At 64.0% G+C, this 17,910-nt stretch overlaps 3 protein-coding genes across 11 annotated transcripts; 2 read left to right on the forward strand and 1 right to left on the reverse strand.

Annotated features, from left to right (window-relative positions):
- Positions 1-281: 281 nt before the first annotated feature.
- On the forward strand, positions 282-1,893 carry TNFRSF6B (TNF receptor superfamily member 6b). The gene is made up of 3 exons (XM_021078376.2): positions 282-710; positions 804-1,007; positions 1,487-1,893. The coding sequence occupies exons 1-3, from the start codon at positions 302-304 to the stop codon at positions 1,771-1,773; spliced, it is 900 nt and encodes a 299-aa protein (XP_020934035.1). The 5' UTR covers positions 282-301; the 3' UTR covers positions 1,774-1,893.
- On the reverse strand, positions 1,849-7,715 carry ARFRP1 (ADP ribosylation factor related protein 1). 7 transcript variants are annotated; one of them, XR_002340160.2, is made up of 8 exons: positions 7,605-7,715; positions 7,160-7,253; positions 6,818-6,905; positions 6,565-6,647; positions 4,168-4,249; positions 3,955-4,020; positions 3,342-3,442; positions 1,849-3,271 (listed from the first exon to the last, which is right to left on the reverse strand). XR_002340160.2 is itself a non-coding variant. In XM_021078377.2 (8 exons), the coding sequence occupies exons 2-8, from the start codon at positions 7,250-7,252 to the stop codon at positions 3,184-3,186; spliced, it is 606 nt and encodes a 201-aa protein (XP_020934036.1). In that variant the 5' UTR covers position 7,253; positions 7,605-7,715; the 3' UTR covers positions 1,849-3,183. The 7 variants fall into 7 exon arrangements, 5 of the variants coding, with proteins under 5 accessions (XP_020934036.1, XP_020934039.1, XP_020934037.1 ...); XR_014832000.1 differs by lacking the exon at positions 7,605-7,715 and adding an exon at positions 7,349-7,466; XM_021078377.2 differs by having other exon boundaries at positions 3,955-4,025.
- On the forward strand, positions 6,103-17,733 carry ZGPAT (zinc finger CCCH-type and G-patch domain containing). 3 transcript variants are annotated; one of them, XM_021078374.2, is made up of 7 exons: positions 6,103-6,348; positions 8,257-8,927; positions 15,478-15,611; positions 15,839-15,994; positions 16,630-16,749; positions 16,832-17,240; positions 17,358-17,733. In XM_021078374.2, the coding sequence occupies exons 2-7, from the start codon at positions 8,344-8,346 to the stop codon at positions 17,494-17,496; spliced, it is 1,542 nt and encodes a 513-aa protein (XP_020934033.1). In that variant the 5' UTR covers positions 6,103-6,348; positions 8,257-8,343; the 3' UTR covers positions 17,497-17,733. The 3 variants fall into 3 exon arrangements, with proteins under 3 accessions (XP_020934033.1, XP_020934031.1, XP_020934032.1); XM_021078372.2 differs by lacking the exon at positions 6,103-6,348 and adding an exon at positions 7,830-7,970; XM_021078373.2 differs by lacking the exon at positions 6,103-6,348 and adding an exon at positions 7,830-7,953.
- The last annotated feature ends 177 nt before the right edge of the window (positions 17,734-17,910 follow it).

Genomic DNA, 17,910 nt, shown 5'->3' on the forward strand with positions numbered 1-17,910 from the left:
AGGGCGCCAGAGAGGATGGGGCCTTTGGGCAGTCTGTCTCCGACCTGGTTTCAGGGGAGGGGACTCCAGCGCCTCTGTCCCACTTTGTCCAGAAGAGGGGGGGGCGCCGGGGCCCCCCCAGGACCGCTCTGGGGAGAAGGGGGCATCCCCTGGGACAAAGCCCGCTCTCCCCCGCCCCCGCCCCCCCAGGCAGGGAGTTGCTGCCCCGGGCGGGGAGGGGAGGGGCTCCGCGGGGGCGTGGCCAGCCCGGCCCTTATAGGACGCGCGGTCCGGCCGCCGGCGCCGCCGCAGCAGCCAGACCATGAGGGCCCCTCCGTGGCCGTGGCCGTGGCCGCTGCCCGCCCTGCTGCTGGCGTTCACAGCGCGCGGGGAGGCGGCGAACGCACCCACCTACCCGTGGCGGGACGCGGAGACCGGGGAGTGGCTGGTGTGTGGCCAGTGCCCGCCGGGCACCTTCGTGCGGCGGCCTTGTGGCCCGGACAGCCCCACGACGTGCGACGCGTGCCCGCCGCGCCACTACACGCAGTTCTGGAACTACCTGGAGCGCTGCCGGTACTGCAACGTCTTCTGCGGGGAGCGCGAGGAGGAGGCGCGGCCGTGCGGGGCCACCCACAACCGCGTCTGCCGCTGTCGCCCCGGCTTCTTCGCGCATGCCGGCTTCTGCCTGGAGCACGCGCCCTGCCCGCCTGGCGCCGGCGTGGCGGCCCTCGGTGGGTGCGGGGGTGGGGGTCGCCCCGCCCGGCGCTGCGCCCGGCGAGGAGCACCCGGCTCTCCTGACCCCGTTCTCCCTGTCTCGTTCTCAGGCACCCCCAGCCAGAACACGCAGTGCCAGGCGTGCCCCCCGGGCACCTTTTCAGACAGCAGCTCGAGTTCGGAGCAGTGCCGGCCCCACCGCAACTGCACGGCCGTGGGCCTGGCCGTCAACGTGCCGGGCTCCTCCTTCCACGACGCCCTGTGCACCAACTGCACGGGCTTCCCACTCGGCTCGCTGGAGCGGGGGGCGCCGGGTGAGCGGAGGGGGGGGCGCGGCTGTCAGGCTCGCCCGAGGCGGGCCCTGGGGCGCAGGCCTTGCCTGGCTCTTGGGAAAGGCTTCCAGAAGCTTTGCGGGGTCGAGGGGTCCGGGAGCCTCGGGCGGTGGGGGGGTGGCCCGGGGAGTGTACTCGACTGAGGACTGCGGCGCCAGCGGGTGATGCCGTGACCCACCCACCTTGGGAAACAAGGTGCAGAGGGTTGAAACGGCTCTGCGAGGTCGCGCTGCAGCGAAGGTGGCGGGTCCCTTAGCATCGCACCTCCCTCCCCGCGTTGGCCCGCCAGCCCCGCCCCCTCGCTGGCCGACTCTTTCGCGGATGCCCTGACCCTCGGGCGCGGCTCGGTGGGCGAAGCCAGACGGGCAGGGATTCCTCCTCCAGCCCATCCTGCCCGGGGCCCAGACGGCCGCGCTCGGCCTGACCGACTCCCCCCACCCCCACCCCCACCCCCACTGCAGGGACCGAGGAGTGCGAGCGCGCTGTCGTCGACTTCGTAGCTTTCCAGGATTTGTCCTCCAAGAGGCTCCTGCGGCTGCAGCAGGCCCTCGCCGGCCCAGGGCCGCTGAGTCCGCCGCCGCCGAGGGAGGACCGCGCGGCCCTGCAGCTCAGGCTGCTGCGACAGCTCACGGAGCTCCGTGAGGCGCGGCCCGGGGCGCTGGTGGCGCGGCTGCTGCCGGCGCTGCGCACGGCCAGGCTGCCGGGGCTGGAGCGCGGAGTCCGCGCGCGCTTCCTCCGGGCGCGCTGAGCGCCCTCCCCGTTATTTATTCGCGCCCCGTCCCAGCGCCCCCTGTGCCGCATCGAAGGAGGCTTCTGCCCCGGCTCGGGCGGCGCTAACTTTATTTTTATAAAGCCGATTCCTAAAGGAGTGTGGAGTCTGGGGTGCGGCGGGCACACTTGGTGGGGGAAACACCTGGGCGCCTCGGGGGCCGCTGGCCCCTCCCTCCGGCAGCATCTGCACCGACCCTCGAGGAAGGGAGGGCCCTGGGGGACGGCAGGGCGGGGGCGGGCAGCCGGTTCCGGGGCCCTTCCCGCCGAGGGGCGCCGGCAGGGGGTAGGACGGCGTGCCAGGCGTGCCTGGGTGGCGGCGCCTCCCGCCGAGCCGCCCGGGGATTTCCCAGAAGGGGCCCGCCTCCGGGCCGGGCAGCGTGTCCCTGCGGCTTTCTGGGAAACGAGGCCTTTCCCTTCTGGGGCAGGGTCAGATAAGAGCTTGACTCATCAACCCCGGCCTCCCAGCCCTGGCAGCCCCCCCACCCCTCCGCCAGCCGGGGAGCCCCCAGCCTGAGCCCCAGGGAGAGGCAGGGTCACAGCCCACTCCTGTGAGTCACCTCACCTGTAGCTGGTCCCCAGCCCCAGTCCTGACTCACCCCTTTCCCAACGCAGCCCAGGCCCCGCAGCGGGAGGGGGGCGCATCTGGGGGATGTGACCCTCAGACACGAGGCCGCCAGGCTCCCTGGGTGTTGCCCACACCCCTGGGCCCTATGTGGGAGGGTCTCTGCTCCTGGGCAGAGGCCTGGAAAGGGTTTCTGACCCTCCCCCACCCCTCGGTGGGAAGAGGCCCAGCACAGCACCAGCCCAGGCTCCCAGCACCCCTGAGCTAGTAACTGGTCATCTAGGTGGGTGCCCACCCCCCAAGACCACAGAGCTTTACCCTCCTGGAGGGGGAGTCGCAATCAGGTGGTAACCCCGCAAAGCAGGCACCTGCCCTCATAGGCAGATTGCTCCTGGCAGGGCTGAGGGCCAGGCCCCCCGCAAGCTGAGAGCAGCCCCCAGCCCCCCTCCAGAGGCAGAGGCTGAGGACACCCGTGGCCCCAGCAGACTCCTCCACGGGCACAAAGCTGGGAGCAGCCCTGGGAGCCATACCCAACAACCCTAGCAACCCCACTGCCCAGCAGGTTACCACCATGGGCCCACCTGGGGCCCCCACCCTGGGCCTCAGGGTAGAGGCCAGGCCGGGTGCGGGTCAGGTGGTACCCTGCAGCGGCACCCGGCCTGGCCTCCTCAGGAGAAGCAGCCCCTGGATGCCTATGCTCTTCTGGACATAGAGGAAAGTTTGTTTTCGAGGAAACAGCAGGTGGAAAACCGAAGGGCAGGGCGCACCAGCCCCCAGGGTCGGCGGCGGTGCCGGCAGGAGCTCCTCCGGGGCCGGGCCAAGGCGCTACGTGATGTCCCGCTGCCGCGGTGGCCGGTGAACGTTCCGCACCACGCACTTCACCATCCACTCGATGCCCTCGCGCACCCCCTTGCTGTGGGGACAGCGGGCGTGAGGCGGGGCCGGCCGCGGACCCCGGTGCGCGGGCCCAGGCCCCCACTCACCCCGTGAGGGCCGAGCAGGCCTGGGTCAGGCAGTCGCGCCTGCCGATCTTGGAGATGCAATCGCTGAATGCGGTCTTGATGTCGGGGATGGAGAGGCAAGTCTGGGGGAGGCGAGGCGGTCAGGAGAGGCGTGCCAAGCAGCAGGGCACCCTGGGGCTCCTCCATCTGGGAGGGGCCCTGCCGGGTGAGTGGCCTCAGAGGCGCAGGTGGCAGGGGCGCAACAGTGGGTGGACCACACCTGGTCTGAGAGGCACCCTGGCAGCCATGACACGGGTGCTCCAGAGACAGGCCCAGGGACCGTCACCGCACAGCCTTGGGCAGCTGAGCCTGGCCTCGGCAGGCAAATTTGGTGACCAGTGGTTCTGGGGGGGAGGCTGACACGGCTTAAGGGCAGCAGACAAGTCAGGGTCAGTGCCAGCCCCACCTTGGGGTCGCTCTGGGTGCCCAGTGGGAGGCTCCTGACCCTGTGGGCGCAGAGAAGAGGGCACTGCCGCCCCAGTGGCTTGAAGGCGCCAGGCAGCAGGAGGAGACCTCAGGCAGGCTCGGGGTGTCTGAGGAAGGCAGCGGCCCTCCTCTGGGACAGGGAGCCCTGTCCCCCGACGTGGGGGCTCACCTCAATGTCCTGCTTGTTGGCCAGCACCAGGATGGGGACACCGTCCAGCGCCTCGCTTGTGACCATCTTCTCTGGGGCGGGCAGAGAGGTGGCAGTGAACACCCACCCTGTCTACCTCTGCCCAGAGGGCCCCCGGTCCCTGTCTCCCGCCTCCCCTCCCGACCTGGCGCGGCCCAGTCTGTGCCCACACCCAGCCCCGGCCACCGCACCCACCGAACGCGCACTTGGACTCGCACAGCCTCTCCTCGTCCGTGGAGTCGATGACATAGATGACGCCGTGGCACTCCGCGTAGTACTGGGCAGGAGCAGACAGGGTGCTGAGCCGCGGGCACCAGGCCGCTGCCCCGGGGGTGGGGCACAGAGGAGGTGCGGCCCCAGAGCCTTGGGTGGCGCTGGAAAGTCCACTTTAAGGCCCTTCCTGAGACCCGCCTGCCACCGCTGGCCTGACAGCGGCCCCGGAGGGAGGAGCTCTCAGTGCAGGCCTGGGGTGGGAGTGCAGGAGCAGGGTCCCTTGTGCCAGTAGGGGCGGCAAGCCTGACGGGTGTGCCGCTGGCAAGCCACAGAAAAGCCACAGGAAGGCCGCCGAGGGGCAAGTCTAGCCCATTAAAGCAGCCGTGTCCCCTGTGTGGGACAGCAGTGCCGGCGTCAGCGAGCTCCGGGCTGGACTAGCACTGGGAGGGTGGTCGGCCCTGGGCCTTCTGACAGCCCCCAGCCCCAGGGCCCAGGGTGTGGGGGGGTGAATGGCAGCACCCCGGCAGGAAAGACACACAGAGCAGGCGCCGGGCAAGTCTGCCTTCCACCCCAGTGAGATAGGGGCACAGAAACGCCCTGAAGCCTGACTGCTTCTTGGCTGCTCTGTCCCAGCTGGAAAGCCAGGGATCTGGACACCCCCCCCCCGCCCCACAGGCCCCCGTCCAGTGCAAGACAAGCTGCCATGTGGGCAGCAGCACACAGCGTGAGCGGAGGGCAGCAGGTGGGGGTGAAGGTCGCCAGCCATCTGCCAGAGGGGAACAATCGGCCACCCGACATGATGCTGGTGCAGTGGTGCTGGGCAGCGTGGGGACAGGGCAGGCCCCAGGACACTACATCTGGGAGCCAGGGTGGGAGCAGAAGCCCAGCTTTCCACCCTCCCAGAGACTCAGTGGGGGCTGGTGTGTGGTCACCCCGTGGCCCCCCGCTCACCAGCCAAGTGGCAACCCCCCCACTGCCTCCCAGGCATGTCAGGCAGCCCCATCCATGGCCAGGGGCGACCACACCTTGTTGCTGGCAGCAGGCAGGGCACCCACTGCACTCAGAAGTTGGGGAGCATATGAGAAACTCAGGGTCCACCAGAGACGGCAGGCTCGACGATCAGGGCTCAGCCCCTCGTGATGAGGCCACCGGGCCAAAAGAAGTGGACAGAAGGGGGTCACAACCAGCCACCAAGCCAGCTTCTCCTTGGCAGAAGCCACCCCCAAGGCGGAGGAGCGAAAGGAGTGTGCACCTGCCACGGGCTGTGGCTTCACTGCCTGATGGCGGGCACTGCACCCAGTGCGTGGCCCGTGTTACCTCCTGCAGGACCCACTCTGATGCACCTTACCCTGTCACAGCTGCCCAGGGTGGCCCACTGTGGGGACCTGCCAAGGGAATGGAGTCCTGGCCAGCGTGGCCTGACGTGGGGCAGCTGCCCGAGACGCCCCTGCCGTGCCCAGTCCCGAGTCCCCAGCGCCCCCTGGTGCTGATCCCCAGGATATCCTGCACCCCAATCCCCAAGGTAGCCTCTGCTCCGGAGACTCCAGCCTGTGACGGAACTTCAGGACCAGTTTTGCTCCCATGTGGGTCGAGGACTTGAACAAACAGCCCCTGGCTTGACTCTGCCTTTGTCCCACTTAAATGGCCTCAGAGGACCTGTCAGTGACGTTCTGACCACGAGACAGAAACCGCCCACTTGGATGGAAGGCAGGCTAGGGAGGACACCTTTGGGGGACGAGGAAAAAGTGACTGGGCACCTGCTGCGAGCGTCAAACCAGAAATCAGGTCCTGAGCACCCGGCCACCAGCCAGTGTTGGGATGGGCGCGTCTGCGCCCCAGCACTGGGCTGCGCCACACCCTGGGTGGGCGTCCCCTGGGCGGGGCTGAGGGAAGAGGCCCATTCTGTCCTCTCTGCTGGACCCACTGACTTGGCCTTGGGCTGTGTGGGGAGGAGAGCCCCATGTGGAGGTCGGAGGAAGGACTCAGACCTCCATCAAAAGCGGAGGTGGCTGCTGTGGGCCTTGGAGGACACGTCCCCTGCGGGAGCACAGGTCCTGAGCCGGAACACATGGCAACTCAGGCCCCGGCGCTGAGGCCGAGCACCACACTGGCGCTGTGTCTTCCCCACGTCTGCCCCTCGGCCATCCTCTGTTTCGTCCTGTGGTGAGTAGCCATAACATCGCTAAGCCTGGAACCCAGCATGTCCCTGTTCTTGGGACAGCGCCCTGGGCACTGGGACAGCACAGGGCGGCTCAGGAGCCAAGCTGCTGACCGCAAGGAGAGAAGGTGAGCCCAGGAAAGGCAGGGAGAGACCAAGGTGGCCCGGGAGGGACGGTGCGAGAGGCAGGCCGGGAGCCTGTGTGGCCACCCCCCTCTTACCTTGTCCCACAAAGACTGCAGCTCTTCCTGCCCCCCTAGGTCCCAGAACATGAGGCGAGCCTTGCCCACGTCCACTGTGCCGACTGGGCGAGAAGAAAACAGGAGAGGCTGTGGCCTTGGTCCCTGACACCCCACCTCCCAGCCCTCCTGGGGAGGGGCTCTCTGGTGCTCTGCCTGCCTGCAGGCCTGTGGCCATCACAGCACCCTCAGGGGTCTGCCCGCCAAGCCCGCAGCCCTCAAGAAACCCCCTTACTGTTTAGACCCACGGTGGTGGTGATTTTGGACAGACTCATCCCCTTGTAGTTCTTGTTGAAGCGGGTTTTTGACTGCTCCAAGAAGGTCTGCGGGGAGAGGGAGAGAGAGGCAGGAGAGAGGAGCTGGAATGGTTTTCCGGCCTGTTTCTCAAGTTTCCCTCCTTGGGCCTATTCCTTTAAGACAAAGCAAAACAGCACACCGTTTTGCTATCAAGGCAGCCGGTGCCAGCCGTCCCCCGGTCTTAGAGGGGGCTGGGATCTTTGGACAACACGCAGCTAAATGCGTGATACCAAAAGTACCACGTTCGGGGCGGGGGGCGCGGGGCGCTGACGGCACGTACCGTTTTCCCGGCATTGTCCAGACCCAGGATCAGGATGCAGTACTCGTCCTTTTGAAACATGTACTTATACAGGCCGGACAGCAGCGTGTACATCCTGCGCGGAGACCAGCGATCGGTCACCGGCGATCCGACCCGCACCCCGCCTCCCCGAGCGGCAGAAGGGTCTGTCGGCCTGCTGTCCGCTCAGACCTGGAGCCCCGGGCCCTGCCGACCCGCCTCCTCTCTGCCCGGCACTGCCGCCGGCGCCTCCGCAGCTGCTCCCGACCCGGCCGGCGCTGCCGGCACCCTCGCTCCCACGTCCGGCCTCCCTCCGGGCTTCGCTCCGCCCAGGTCTCCTCGACGGCCCTGGGCCAAGACGGCCGCAGGCGCCCCTCAGAGGAGGGCGCGTGGGGGCGGGCGGCGGCCCCGAGTGGCCGTGCGGCTCCGCCCGCCCGCCCCGGCCTACCTGCGCCCGCCCGCCCGCTCGCCCGGGCCGCGAAGCCGGGGAGACGCCGGAGTGGGGGAGCCGCCAGGGCACCGGAGCTGCGGCGCCTGACCCTCCGACCCCGCGCCGACCCCGCGGTGACCCCGCGCGACGCCCGACGGGACGCGGGCCGGCCACTCGGGGAGGGGCGGAACCGTCCCGGCGGCCCCCGCGCCAAGCACTTCCGGCGGTGGCGGCGCGAGGGCGGAAGTGCCTGTCGGCTGCGAGGGCGGAAGCGGGGCGCGGGGCCGCTGGGGCCGCCGAGGCCGCCGGGCCGTCTGTGGCGGCGGCCGGGAGACCGTGCGGAGGAGGGCCCGGCCGGAGCGAGAGGGTCTGGGGCGTGGCGAGGTGACGGGCTGAGCCGGGGCGGGGGTGCGCGGGGCGTGGGCCGGGGCACCCGGCTGAGGCGCGGAGACCTCGGAAGAGCCTACGGCAGCGCCCCGGGGCGCCTGAGAAGGGAGCTGCGGCTGTGGGGCCAAGGCCGAGAGCCGGCTCTGGCTCGCCGGGTCGGAGCTGGAAACCTCTCTTGGCCCAGACGGGAGGGGGGCAGCTCACGGTTCCGCGGGCTGTCCGCCCAGGGCCAGCCTCGCAGCGGTGGCCCGTCCCAGGCTCATTTGGCTTCTCTTCCCCGCAGCTGTGGCCCCCACGCCTCCCCTGGGAGGACCCAGAACACCCACCCCAACCCCGCGGCCTGGCCGAACAACCAGCCCCTCCTGGCAGGATGGACGAGGAGAGCCTGCAGGCCGCCCTCCGGACTTATGACGCGCAGTTGCGGCAGGTGGAACTGGCCCTGGGCGCCGGCCTGGATCCCTCGGAGCTGGCGGACCTGCGCCAGCTGCAGGGGGACCTGAAGGAGCTGATCGAGCTCACAGAGGCCAGCCTGGTGTCCGTCAGGAAGAGCAAGCTGCTGGCCACGCTGGACGGAGAGCACCCAGCCCCGGAAGATGCGGAGTACGTGGCTTTCCAGAAGGCCATCGCCGAGGTGGTGGAGGTGCCAGCAGCGCCCCGGGCCGAATTGGAGACTGTTCCTAAGGACGAGGCAGGGCCAGACCCCTCGGAGCCTGGAGAGGAGGAAGAGGGGGAGGACGAGGAAGACGCGGCCGAGCTGAGTGGGAGGAAGGTGAACGCCCCCTACTACAGCCCGTGGGGCACCCTGGAGTATCACAACGCCATGATCGTGGGCACAGAGCAGGCGGAGGACGGCGCCCCGGGCGTGAGAGTGCTCTATCTGTATCCCACTCACAAGTCCCTGAAGCCCTGCCCCTTCTTCCTGGAGGGGAAGTGCCGTTTCCAGGAGAACTGCAGGTAAAGCCTTGCCTCCCCCTGCGGCCTCTGGGGTTGCGGCCTCTGGGGTGGGGGGCTTGCGCTCAGGGTTGGGGTTGGCCCGCTGTGTTTTGGAGTTTTGTCCTTCGTCGCCCAGCAGGGTGCTGAGAAGAAGAGCTCTTTGGGGGCCAGGGGGTTCTTGCAGCAGATGCTCTCCTCCAGCTGTTTGCTCGGATTTTCGGGGTACATCAGGAGGTGCGGATGATGAAAAGAATGGGCCCCCCCCCCCCCCGGCACTAGTTTTTATTCTTCAAAGGGAGACTTCTGAAGATTGTTTATGTTATGGGAATTGTCAAGCATCCAGGACATTGAAGGAGGTAGAACAACCGTCCACCCCCCCACTTCTGGGGTTTTGTGGACTGTCAGTATTTTGCCAATCTTGTTTCACCTGTTCCTAGACTTTTAAAGCAGATTGTAGAGGAGTTCCGTCGTGGCGCAGTGGTTAACGAATCCGACTAGGAAGCATGAGGCTGCAGGTTCGATCCCTGGCCTTGCTCACTGGGTTTAGGATCTGGCGTTGCCGTGAGCTGTGGTGTAGGTCACAGACGCGCCTCGGATCCCCCGTTGCTGTGGCTCTGGCGTAGGCTGGTGGCTACAGCTCCGATTCGACCCCTAGCCTGGGAACCTCCATATGCTGCGGGGAGCGGCCCTAGAAAAGGCAAAAAGACAAAAAAAAAAAAAAAAAAAAAAAGCAAATTGTGGAACTTACCGGGGTTTTCATGTCCGTGTTCTTCAGGATGCACTCATCTCACTGCTGAAGGCCTTCTAAGGACGTAAGAAAGTGTCATTGTCACGCCTACCAAGCTTAAGACAATAACGTTTTCACACCCCAGTCTCCTCAGTCGCTGTGGCTATGTTGTCGTTTCTTTAAGCGTGAAACTTTTAACCTGACGCTTCACTTCATCCTTGCAAAGGAGTCACGGAGATGGCTACAAGGCAATTTCCTCTTGTGGCCGAGAGTCCCGCGTGACTCTCTCTAGTCGTTCGGTTCTCTTATGTCTTCGTGGCTTCCTTCTGGGCCCAGAGGCATTCGGCACGCTTCCCCCTTTTCCTTTGTCCTCGAAGCCCTGTGAACGTGGACTGGACGTAAAGAAAAGGGCACAAATCGTAAGCCTCCCTGAGCCCTGCACATGCGTGTCCCCAGCAGACAGGGCAGGGGGCAGAGGAGTAAGCGCCCGCATCTTGTCTGCCCCTGGTCCCTCGGGAGGGTCTGCGCGTCCACGTGCTGCTCCCTCTGGGCAGGCGCTGTTTCACACACAGCACCTCGCCTGGCACAGATGCCGTGGGTCCCGTGGCCTCGGTGGTCGCTTGGCCTCACAGGAGCGGCCTGCGGTGTCAGCTCTAGGCTCGTCCCACGCAGCCTGCAGGCGCCACCGCCTCCACCGGGTCTGCATTTGCTTTGCATTTCTTTTTGAAAATTACTGAAAATTTCCTTTTAAAAATAAAACAAGAGGCAAAAATAAAATAAAACAGGTAACGTCGAAGCATCCTTTGACCCACTGCTCTGCCACAGTCCCTTCCCCCTCCAGGAGTCTCGTTATCACAAACTTGGCACGTCTGTCTGTGGCGGGTACAAGTCCTTTGCAAACACAAATGTCTGTAAAGAGTACCGCTTGCTTGCTTGCTTGCTTCTTTCTTTTTTGGTCTTTTTACGTGCACACCTGGGGCACATGGAGGTTCCCAGGCTGGGGTCAAATCAGAGCTACAACCGCCGACCTACGCCACAGCCACAGCCACGCAGGATCTGAGCTTCGTCTGCGATCTACACCACAGCTCAGGGCCACACCGGCTCCTTAACCCACTGAGCGAGGCCGGGGCAGGAACCTGTGTCCTTGTGGATACTAGATTACTGGATACATGGATTAAGTCAGGTTCTTAGTCCACCGCGGGAACGCCCTTCCCCTCTCTGGACCTCCTCCGACGGTTTCACTGGTGAAGGAACAGACCCTTACACCGCCAGGGAAACCCTGGCACGTGCCAGCCTGTTCCTGTTTTCTGCCAGCTGCTGGCTGGGTCCAGGGACTTGATCACCCGCAGGCTCCCTACCTGTGTAGGCCTCCAGGTGCTCTTCGCACCACCTTCCTCCCGTGATGTCAGCTGCTCAGGAAGCTCAACACTGGGATGCACTGATTCAGCGTGGGTCGCCAAAAGAGATTGTGGAATTCCCTCAGTTCCTTTTCATTTACCAGCCGGAACGTTCTGGAGAGGTGCCTTTCCTCATCGACAATTTGGCCACCTAGTGGTGTGGTTCATCTAGAAAAGACAGGATAAGGCCGCTTTTCTCTTTCGTTTACCTGATTTCCAAGATAAGGAATGGTTCCCTTTCATCCTGAGAAGATGATAAACTAGCTTTTATTTTATTTTGAAATTTTTTTAGCTATTAGATATATGTAATGTCCTTATGGACGAATGGATTTAAATACTGTTTGATAAACCTCAGCAGTCCCTTCAGTTCTGATCTCTGTTGAAACTCTTCGGTTGTCCTACCCTGGGCAAGTGGGAGGCCCTTCAGGTGGGCTCCCTTCCACACCCTTTCGGCCTGGCCCTGGGAGGGAGGGTGTCACAGCCATGCCCACCCCTGAAGGCAGCCAAGACTCCAGGAAGCCCTGGGTTCTCCTAACGGGAGCTGGTATTTCAGGGCCCGCAGGGCAGGCACTGGTACACCCTTGGCTCCCGGAGGGCTCCTTGTCCTTGATCCTGTCAGCACACAGAGCTAGGAAACACAGGTGGCCACACCCTGGTGTCCGAGTAAGGGTGTGTACACACGTGCTAATACTTAGAGTTTCAGGGACAAATGCCTTGTGAACTCAGACTGATGTTTTCCCTGCAGGCTAAGGACGGCAGAGGTTTGGGGTTTTTGGCTGTGCCCACTGCACGAGAAGGTTCCCAGGCCGGGAGTCGAACCCGAGCCGCTGCAGTGACAGAGCCTGGTCTGTAAGCCAGTGCGCCAGGAGGACTCCAGGACGGCGGTGTTTCTACTCAATCTTTCTGGGGTCACATCGGTGTTTCCTTCTCTACCCCAGGATTCTGGTTCTCAGGGACACAGGGAATCGATGTGTTTTACCCTAGTTTACACGCCCAGGACCCTCCGAACCACAGTCCTCACTCTTTGAGTCGTGATGACTGGAAAGTTGGAGAAACGTGTTGCCGCACGCGGCCCCCCCTCCCCCGCTGGTTTCAGGATCGCGCGAGACCTACTGTCAGGCCTTAGTCTCAGCCTTCCTTCTAGAAGGAGCGCTGCGTGTCATGCTCACCACCAGCCCATCTCTTGGGGTCTCTCGAGTCCCTCTGGTTGTCTGACTCACTTTCTGGGAGATTCCTTGGGAAGGACTCAGAGGAATGAGGTGTCCTGAGCTCTGGCCTGTTGACTAGTGGTCTGTGTCTTATTCTTCAGGAGCAGTCTGGTTGACTCCAAGATGCTCGGCTCACGCTACTTTCCTTGAATATTCCGTTGTGACATAAAACATGGTTGAAAAGTTTGGTTTTTCCCCCTTGTGGATCACGTGTTGAGGCCCCCTTTCGTTCTTTGAATGCACGTGTCTGGTTTCCCACCGCCATTCGTTGAAAAACTTTCCCTTTCCCCACTGAATCGTCGTGACACCCTTGTTGAGAAGCGGCCGGTTGTGCGTGAGGGTTTATTTTCGGGTCTTGTCTGCCCCGTTGAGCCACACGTCTGTCTGTGCCCGTCGGCGCTGTTTGGATGACTGTACCTTTGTGGTGAGTTTCCAGGTCAGGACGTGCACAGCCCTCTGCCGCTCCCTCTTCCTAAGGTCGTCCTGGGTATTCAGGGTTGTCCTTTGCGGTTCCCTGGGAGTTTTAAAATCAGCTTGTCCGTCTCTGGGTAAAAGATGGTTGGAATTGTGGTAGGAACTGCACTGAGTATCTCAGTCAGCTTGAAGGGTGTTGCCGTCCTAACAGTCTTAGGTCGGCTAATTTTGAAGGTGGGGTCTCCTTCCAGTTATGTTAAGTCTTTGATTTCTTTGCAGCGGTGTTGTGTAGTCCACAGCTCTGGTTATATATGCTTCTAAGTATTTTATTCCTTTTGACACCGTCGTGAATGAAATCAGTGTCACTTTTAGACTGTTTGTTGCTAGTGTGTTTAAACACCACTGACTTTTATTTGTTGATCTTGTATCCCTAACGTTGCCGAGTTCATTGATTCATAGGATTTTTTGTGGATTATTTAGGTCTTTCTCTTTTTCTTTCTTTCTTTTTGGATAAAGGAGAAAAAGATAGCTTTATTGCTTTGCCAGGCAAAGGGGGCCCTGGCAGGCTAACCCTTTAAAGCCCGCGTGTCCTGTTTAGGATTTTCTATGTGTGCAACCGTGTCATTGAAAAAATAGGGAGTTTTGCTTCTTCCCTTCCAGGTGGGGTGGTTTTTATTTCCCTTCTTGTTAAATGGCTTCCAGTACTGTATTGAATGAGATCAGCAAGAGCAGCCGTCCTTGTCCTGCTCCTGCGCTTAGGGAAGCACCCAGGTTTTCACCGCTGGGTGTGATGGCAGCTGTGGGTTCCCCACAGACGCTGTTTATCAGGCTGAGGGAGTTCCCTCTACCCGTGGCTTGTGGAGTGTTTTCGTCATGCGAGGGTGTCGGGGTTTTCGGTTATCCTTCTGTGTCCGTGGTGTGAAGGGGTGTTTCTTCGCTGCCTTCCGCTCGGGCGCCGTCTCCTTGGATGGGTCGCCCACGTTGAACCCCCCTGGCGTTCCCGGGCTAAACCACGCTGCGCCCTGGTGTCGAACCCTTCTAAACACTGCTTTTCTGGCTCCAGTTTGTACTTATTCTGGAGTGTGGTGTGGCGAGTATAGTGGGGGGTCGTTGGGGGGTCGGGTTTGGGGAACCCATCTTTAACGCTGTCCTCGTGAACGAAAGCCGTCCGTCGTCCCTCTTCTCCCGACTGGGCGGTGAGACGCCTCGGTCCCGCCTGAGGTGCAGGCGCGAGGGGGCCTCTTCCCGGCTGTGCGCCCACCCCCCCACCCCCGCCCCGGGTCATCCGGCCTCCCACGCTCGCCCTTCACCCCATGGCTGGAAATGTGGGTTATTTCCGAGTCTTTCATGTTGGTGAAGGTGCTTGTGGCTAAGTCTGCGGGACTCTCCTCATTGTCATTACGAAGACGATGCTGAGTTACGGCCACACCCACGGCACACGGAAGTTCCTGGCCCAGGGACGGAGCCCAAGCCGCAGCTGCAGCGGAGCCGCTGCAGTCGGATTCGGGAGCTCCTGCACTGCAGTGGCAACGCCTCACTGTTATTTCGTGGGGCCGCTTCTTAGAAGCACTTGCCCGGTTAAGAAAGCTGCCGGATTTTAGGGCTTCTCGTGTTCCTGAGGATTCTTGCAGAGAGGTTTGTTGGGGGGTGTGGGGTGTGCAGGGGCCAAATGCACCCTGGGTTTAGGCCTCTTTCCTCAGATGAACAGGGCTTTTCACCCACAGCGTCCCCTGCAGTACACGTGGGGCCTGGTCTCGCAGCTGCTGGTGCCGCTTGATCTTTGGCAGTGCCCTGGGTGCCTGAGGACAGTCAGGTGCGAGAAGGAACCGAATCCTGCCCGGGAGGCGTCTGAGGCCAGCTTTGTGCCCCCCGGGAGATGACGAAAATGCCTTCTTTTCCTCACCTTTCTCACCCCGGATCCGCGCCCAGCAGCTGGTGCCCCGTCCTGGAGCGGATGCCCTCGAGGCTTAGAAGGGCTTCCTCCCGAGATGGTGGCGGCTCGGAGGAGATGTGCGGGTGGTTCCTTTGTGTCGCGATTGGGCAGAGTGAAAGGTCGCCGCGCTCTGTCCTCACACCTCCTCCTCCTCCCTCTGTTCTGGTGTCCACTTGGTTTCACGGATGCCTAGAAGCCAGGGCAGCCCTGTGCACACACGCGGACACACGCGCCTTGATCGCCCGTTAGTGTCTGGGCTCCGCGTCTGCCAGGAGGCCGTGGGAGCAGGTGGTTCTGATCACAGGGTGGCTGCCAGCCCCCTCGTGGCACTAGCCTGGAGGCTGGGGAATGGCTCCCAACACCTGGCCCCTGGGGTACCCGGGTCTGTCCTGAGAGTGGGAGCCTGGTACCTATGCATGTGTGTGCATACACGCGTGTGCATATGTACCACGGGTGTGTGCGTGTGCACACGGGTGTATGTGCTGTGTGTGCGCGCGTGCACATCTATGCATGATTGTGTATCTGTGTGTATTGTGTGCACATCTGTATGCACGTGCGTAGAGGTGCACTTGTGCATGTGTGTGTGAGAGAGTGTGCACGTGTGTGCTGTACATGTGTATTTTGTGTGGGTGTGTGCACGTATGCCTGTACACATGTTGGTGTTTACATGCGTGTGCACACGTGTGCCTGGGTTTGTGCATGCGTGCATTCATATGTGCCTGTGCTCAGTGTGTGGGCGTGTTCGGGCATGTGCAATCTGTGCACGTGCATGTGGCTGCCCTTGTTCCCCTGGCCATCCCTCTCTTCCGGGCAGCGCCCAGGCATGTCGACTGGCCTCTCATGGGCCCTGGCGGCCCGTTTCTGAGTCCACACTCTGCGGTCCCCTCTGCAGGTTCTCCCACGGGCAGGTGGTCTCTGTGGACGAGCTGCGCCCTTTCCAGGACCCGGACCTGAGCTCCCTGCAGGCCGGCTCTGCGTGTCTGGCCAAGCAGCAGGATGGCCTCTGGTACCCAGCACGGATCACTGGTGAGGCTTTCCAGGGGCCTCCCTGATGGGGCTTTTCCTGGGAAGCCCTTGCACATGTCACAGTGTTAGTCCCGGGTGCCCCCTCCTGTCGTTGGGCATTGGGACCCCACTCCATGCCCAGGAGGAGCAAGGCCACCCTTGGCCTCATCCCCACCCTGTTCCCAGTGTCCAGTGTGGCTCCTACCACGAGTCAAAGCCGCTGACCTGCTGCCTTGGTGCCCCTCCAGATGTGGACAGTGGCTACTACACGGTCAAGTTTGACTCTCTGCTGTTGAAAGAGGCCGTGGTGGAAGGGGACAGCATCCTACCCCCACTGCGCACGGAGCCCACGGGGTCCTCTGACTCAGACAACAGCGACGCGGACGACCCCAGCTATGCGCGAGGTGTGGCTGCGGCTCGGGGCCCCAGAGCAGGGAGGTGGGGTGGGACTGCGTTGGCGGGAGGAAAGCCCCGCAGGCAGGCGTGGGGGGCAGGTCCGAAGCCCCACAGACGGAGAAGCCCAGAAGGCATGGGGTCCCACACGAGCCACGGGGGCAGGGGGCGCATAGGAAGGGACCGGCATGCGTGACGCGCAGAGGGCGCTCCTTCAGGGCCTGGGTGCCTGGAGGGTGGAGGAGGGGCTGTGTGCAACAGCCGGGGGCGGCAGAGTTTCCGGAAGGAGGCCTGGCTGGCAGTGTCGGGCGCTGCCCAGGGTCGGAGTGTCTCTGGGGGACCTGTTGTCCCAGGCGATGGAGGAGGACTGAGCCGACAGGCGCTCTCTGTGCTGCGGAGGCAGTGCTTGCCTCCTGCGACGTCAGGAGAGGGGTCCCCAGGTGACCAGGTTGTGGCCCTGAAGCATGGAGCGGGCTGGGCTCTGCCTTTTGTTCCCGCTGCCACAGCCCTGGGCCACCAGCCGCAGGGAGCCAGAGGGGCCGGGGTCTCGGCCCTGGCCAGAGCCGGGCTCTGGGGCTAACCTTGGCTGGAGCCTGGGGTGCTCTGCATCCAGCTGGGCCAAATCACTGCCCTCTGATGCCTGCAGTGGTAGAGCCCAGTGCTGCCAGCCCCGGGACCTGCAGCCCCGCCTTCGCCGGCTGGGAAGTGCACACTCGGGGCATCGGCTCCAAACTCCTCGCCAAGATGGGCTACGAGCTCGGCAAGGGTGAGTGTCCGCCCCGGGAGGTGAGGGGCTCCCGCCTTGCAGCCTGGGCTCCAGCAGCGGTGCCAGCCCCCTGTACCCCCAGGTCTGGGCCGGCAGGCGGAGGGCCGGGTGGAACCCATCCACGCCGTGGTGCTGCCGCGAGGGAAGTCGCTGGACCAGTGTGCAGAGATCCTGCAGAAGCGGAGCCACGGCGGCCAGGCTGGCGCCAGCAGACCCCCGAAGCGCCGGGGCAGAGGGAGTGGGCCTGGGGGCCGCCCACCCCCCCGGAGCGTGTTCGACTTCCTGAATGAGAAGCTGCAAGGCAGGGCTCCGGGGGCGCTGGAGGCCGGGGCAGCCCCCCCGGGGAGGAGGCGCGGCAAGGAGGTGTACCACGCCAGCAAGAGTGCCAGGCGGGCCCTGAGCCTGCGGCTCCTCCAGACCGAGGAGAGGATCGAGCAGACCCAGCGCGCCATCCGCGGCATCCAGGAGGCCCTGGCCCGAAACACCGGCCGGTACGTGTGGCCCGCGCTGGGCACCCAGCCCGCAGGCCGTGGGCAAGAGCGTGCCCTGGCTCGAGGGCGGGTTGGAGGGTGACCAGCCGCAGCGCTGAACAGCGGGTCCCCCTCCAGGCACAACGTGACGGCGGCCCAGCTGCAGGAGAAGTTGGCAGGGGCCCAGCGGCAGCTGGGGCAGCTCCGGGCCCAGGAGGCCGGCCTGCAGCGGGAGCAGAGCCAGGCAGACACCCACAAGAAAATGACCGAGTTCTAGAGCCCTGCGCGCCTCCACGGCTCCCACTGTCCCGGGAGAGAGGCTGTCCTGCGGCAGCTGGGACTCCGCAAGAAGAGGAGCCCGCTCGCCCCCAGGCCAGACCCCTGGCGGCCTTCTTGCCAGCCGAGGGCAGGTTGTGGACACTGCCGAGTGGAGCCGGGGCTGCCTGTTGAGCCCACCTGTGTGTCTTGGGGAGTCCCCTTAGCAGGGACATTAAAGTGACTTTGTCGGAGTGTCTTTCAGTGGAGGTTCGGCTGGCTGTGGGGTCTCTGGGGAGAGGGGGCACTGTGCCGGGTCACGGGGCTGGGCTGGAGGGTCCTGAGGGAGGGTGCTGCCCCCGCCCAGAGGCAGGCAACCCCGACTGGCGTTCTCGCTGCTCCCGATGGGGCCCTGCCAGCGGCTCTGAGGCGGGTC

The sequence above is a fragment of the Sus scrofa genome, chromosome 17, assembly GCF_054392235.1.
Source record: "Sus scrofa isolate SSC_HxYL_T2T_F1_AM1 chromosome 17, Sscrofa_HxYL_maternal_Yorkshire_Landrace_v2.0, whole genome shotgun sequence".
Taxonomy (NCBI): Eukaryota; Metazoa; Chordata; class Mammalia; order Artiodactyla; family Suidae; genus Sus; species Sus scrofa.

Coding starts and splice junctions, on each gene's coding strand:
- ARFRP1 (XM_021078377.2), bottom strand. CDS start 7,252: ATGTACACGCTGCTGTCCGGCCTGTATAAGTACATGTTTCAAAAGGAC. Junction 6,648..6,817: donor CACCACCGTGGGTCTAAACA/GTAAGGGGGTTT, acceptor CTTCTCGCCCAG/TCGGCACAGTGGACGTGGGC. Junction 4,250..6,564: donor TGCAGTCTTTGTGGGACAAG/GTAAGAGGGGGG, acceptor GCTCCTGCCCAG/TACTACGCGGAGTGCCACGG.
- TNFRSF6B (XM_021078376.2), top strand. CDS start 302: ATGAGGGCCCCTCCGTGGCCGTGGCCGTGGCCGCTGCCCGCCCTGCTG. Junction 711..803: donor CGCCGGCGTGGCGGCCCTCG/GTGGGTGCGGGG, acceptor TCTCGTTCTCAG/GCACCCCCAGCCAGAACACG. Junction 1,008..1,486: donor GCTGGAGCGGGGGGCGCCGG/GTGAGCGGAGGG, acceptor CCCCCACTGCAG/GGACCGAGGAGTGCGAGCGC.
- ZGPAT (XM_021078374.2), top strand. CDS start 8,344: ATGGACGAGGAGAGCCTGCAGGCCGCCCTCCGGACTTATGACGCGCAG. Junction 8,928..15,477: donor CGTTTCCAGGAGAACTGCAG/GTAAAGCCTTGC, acceptor TCCCCTCTGCAG/GTTCTCCCACGGGCAGGTGG. Junction 15,995..16,629: donor CGACCCCAGCTATGCGCGAG/GTGTGGCTGCGG, acceptor TGATGCCTGCAG/TGGTAGAGCCCAGTGCTGCC.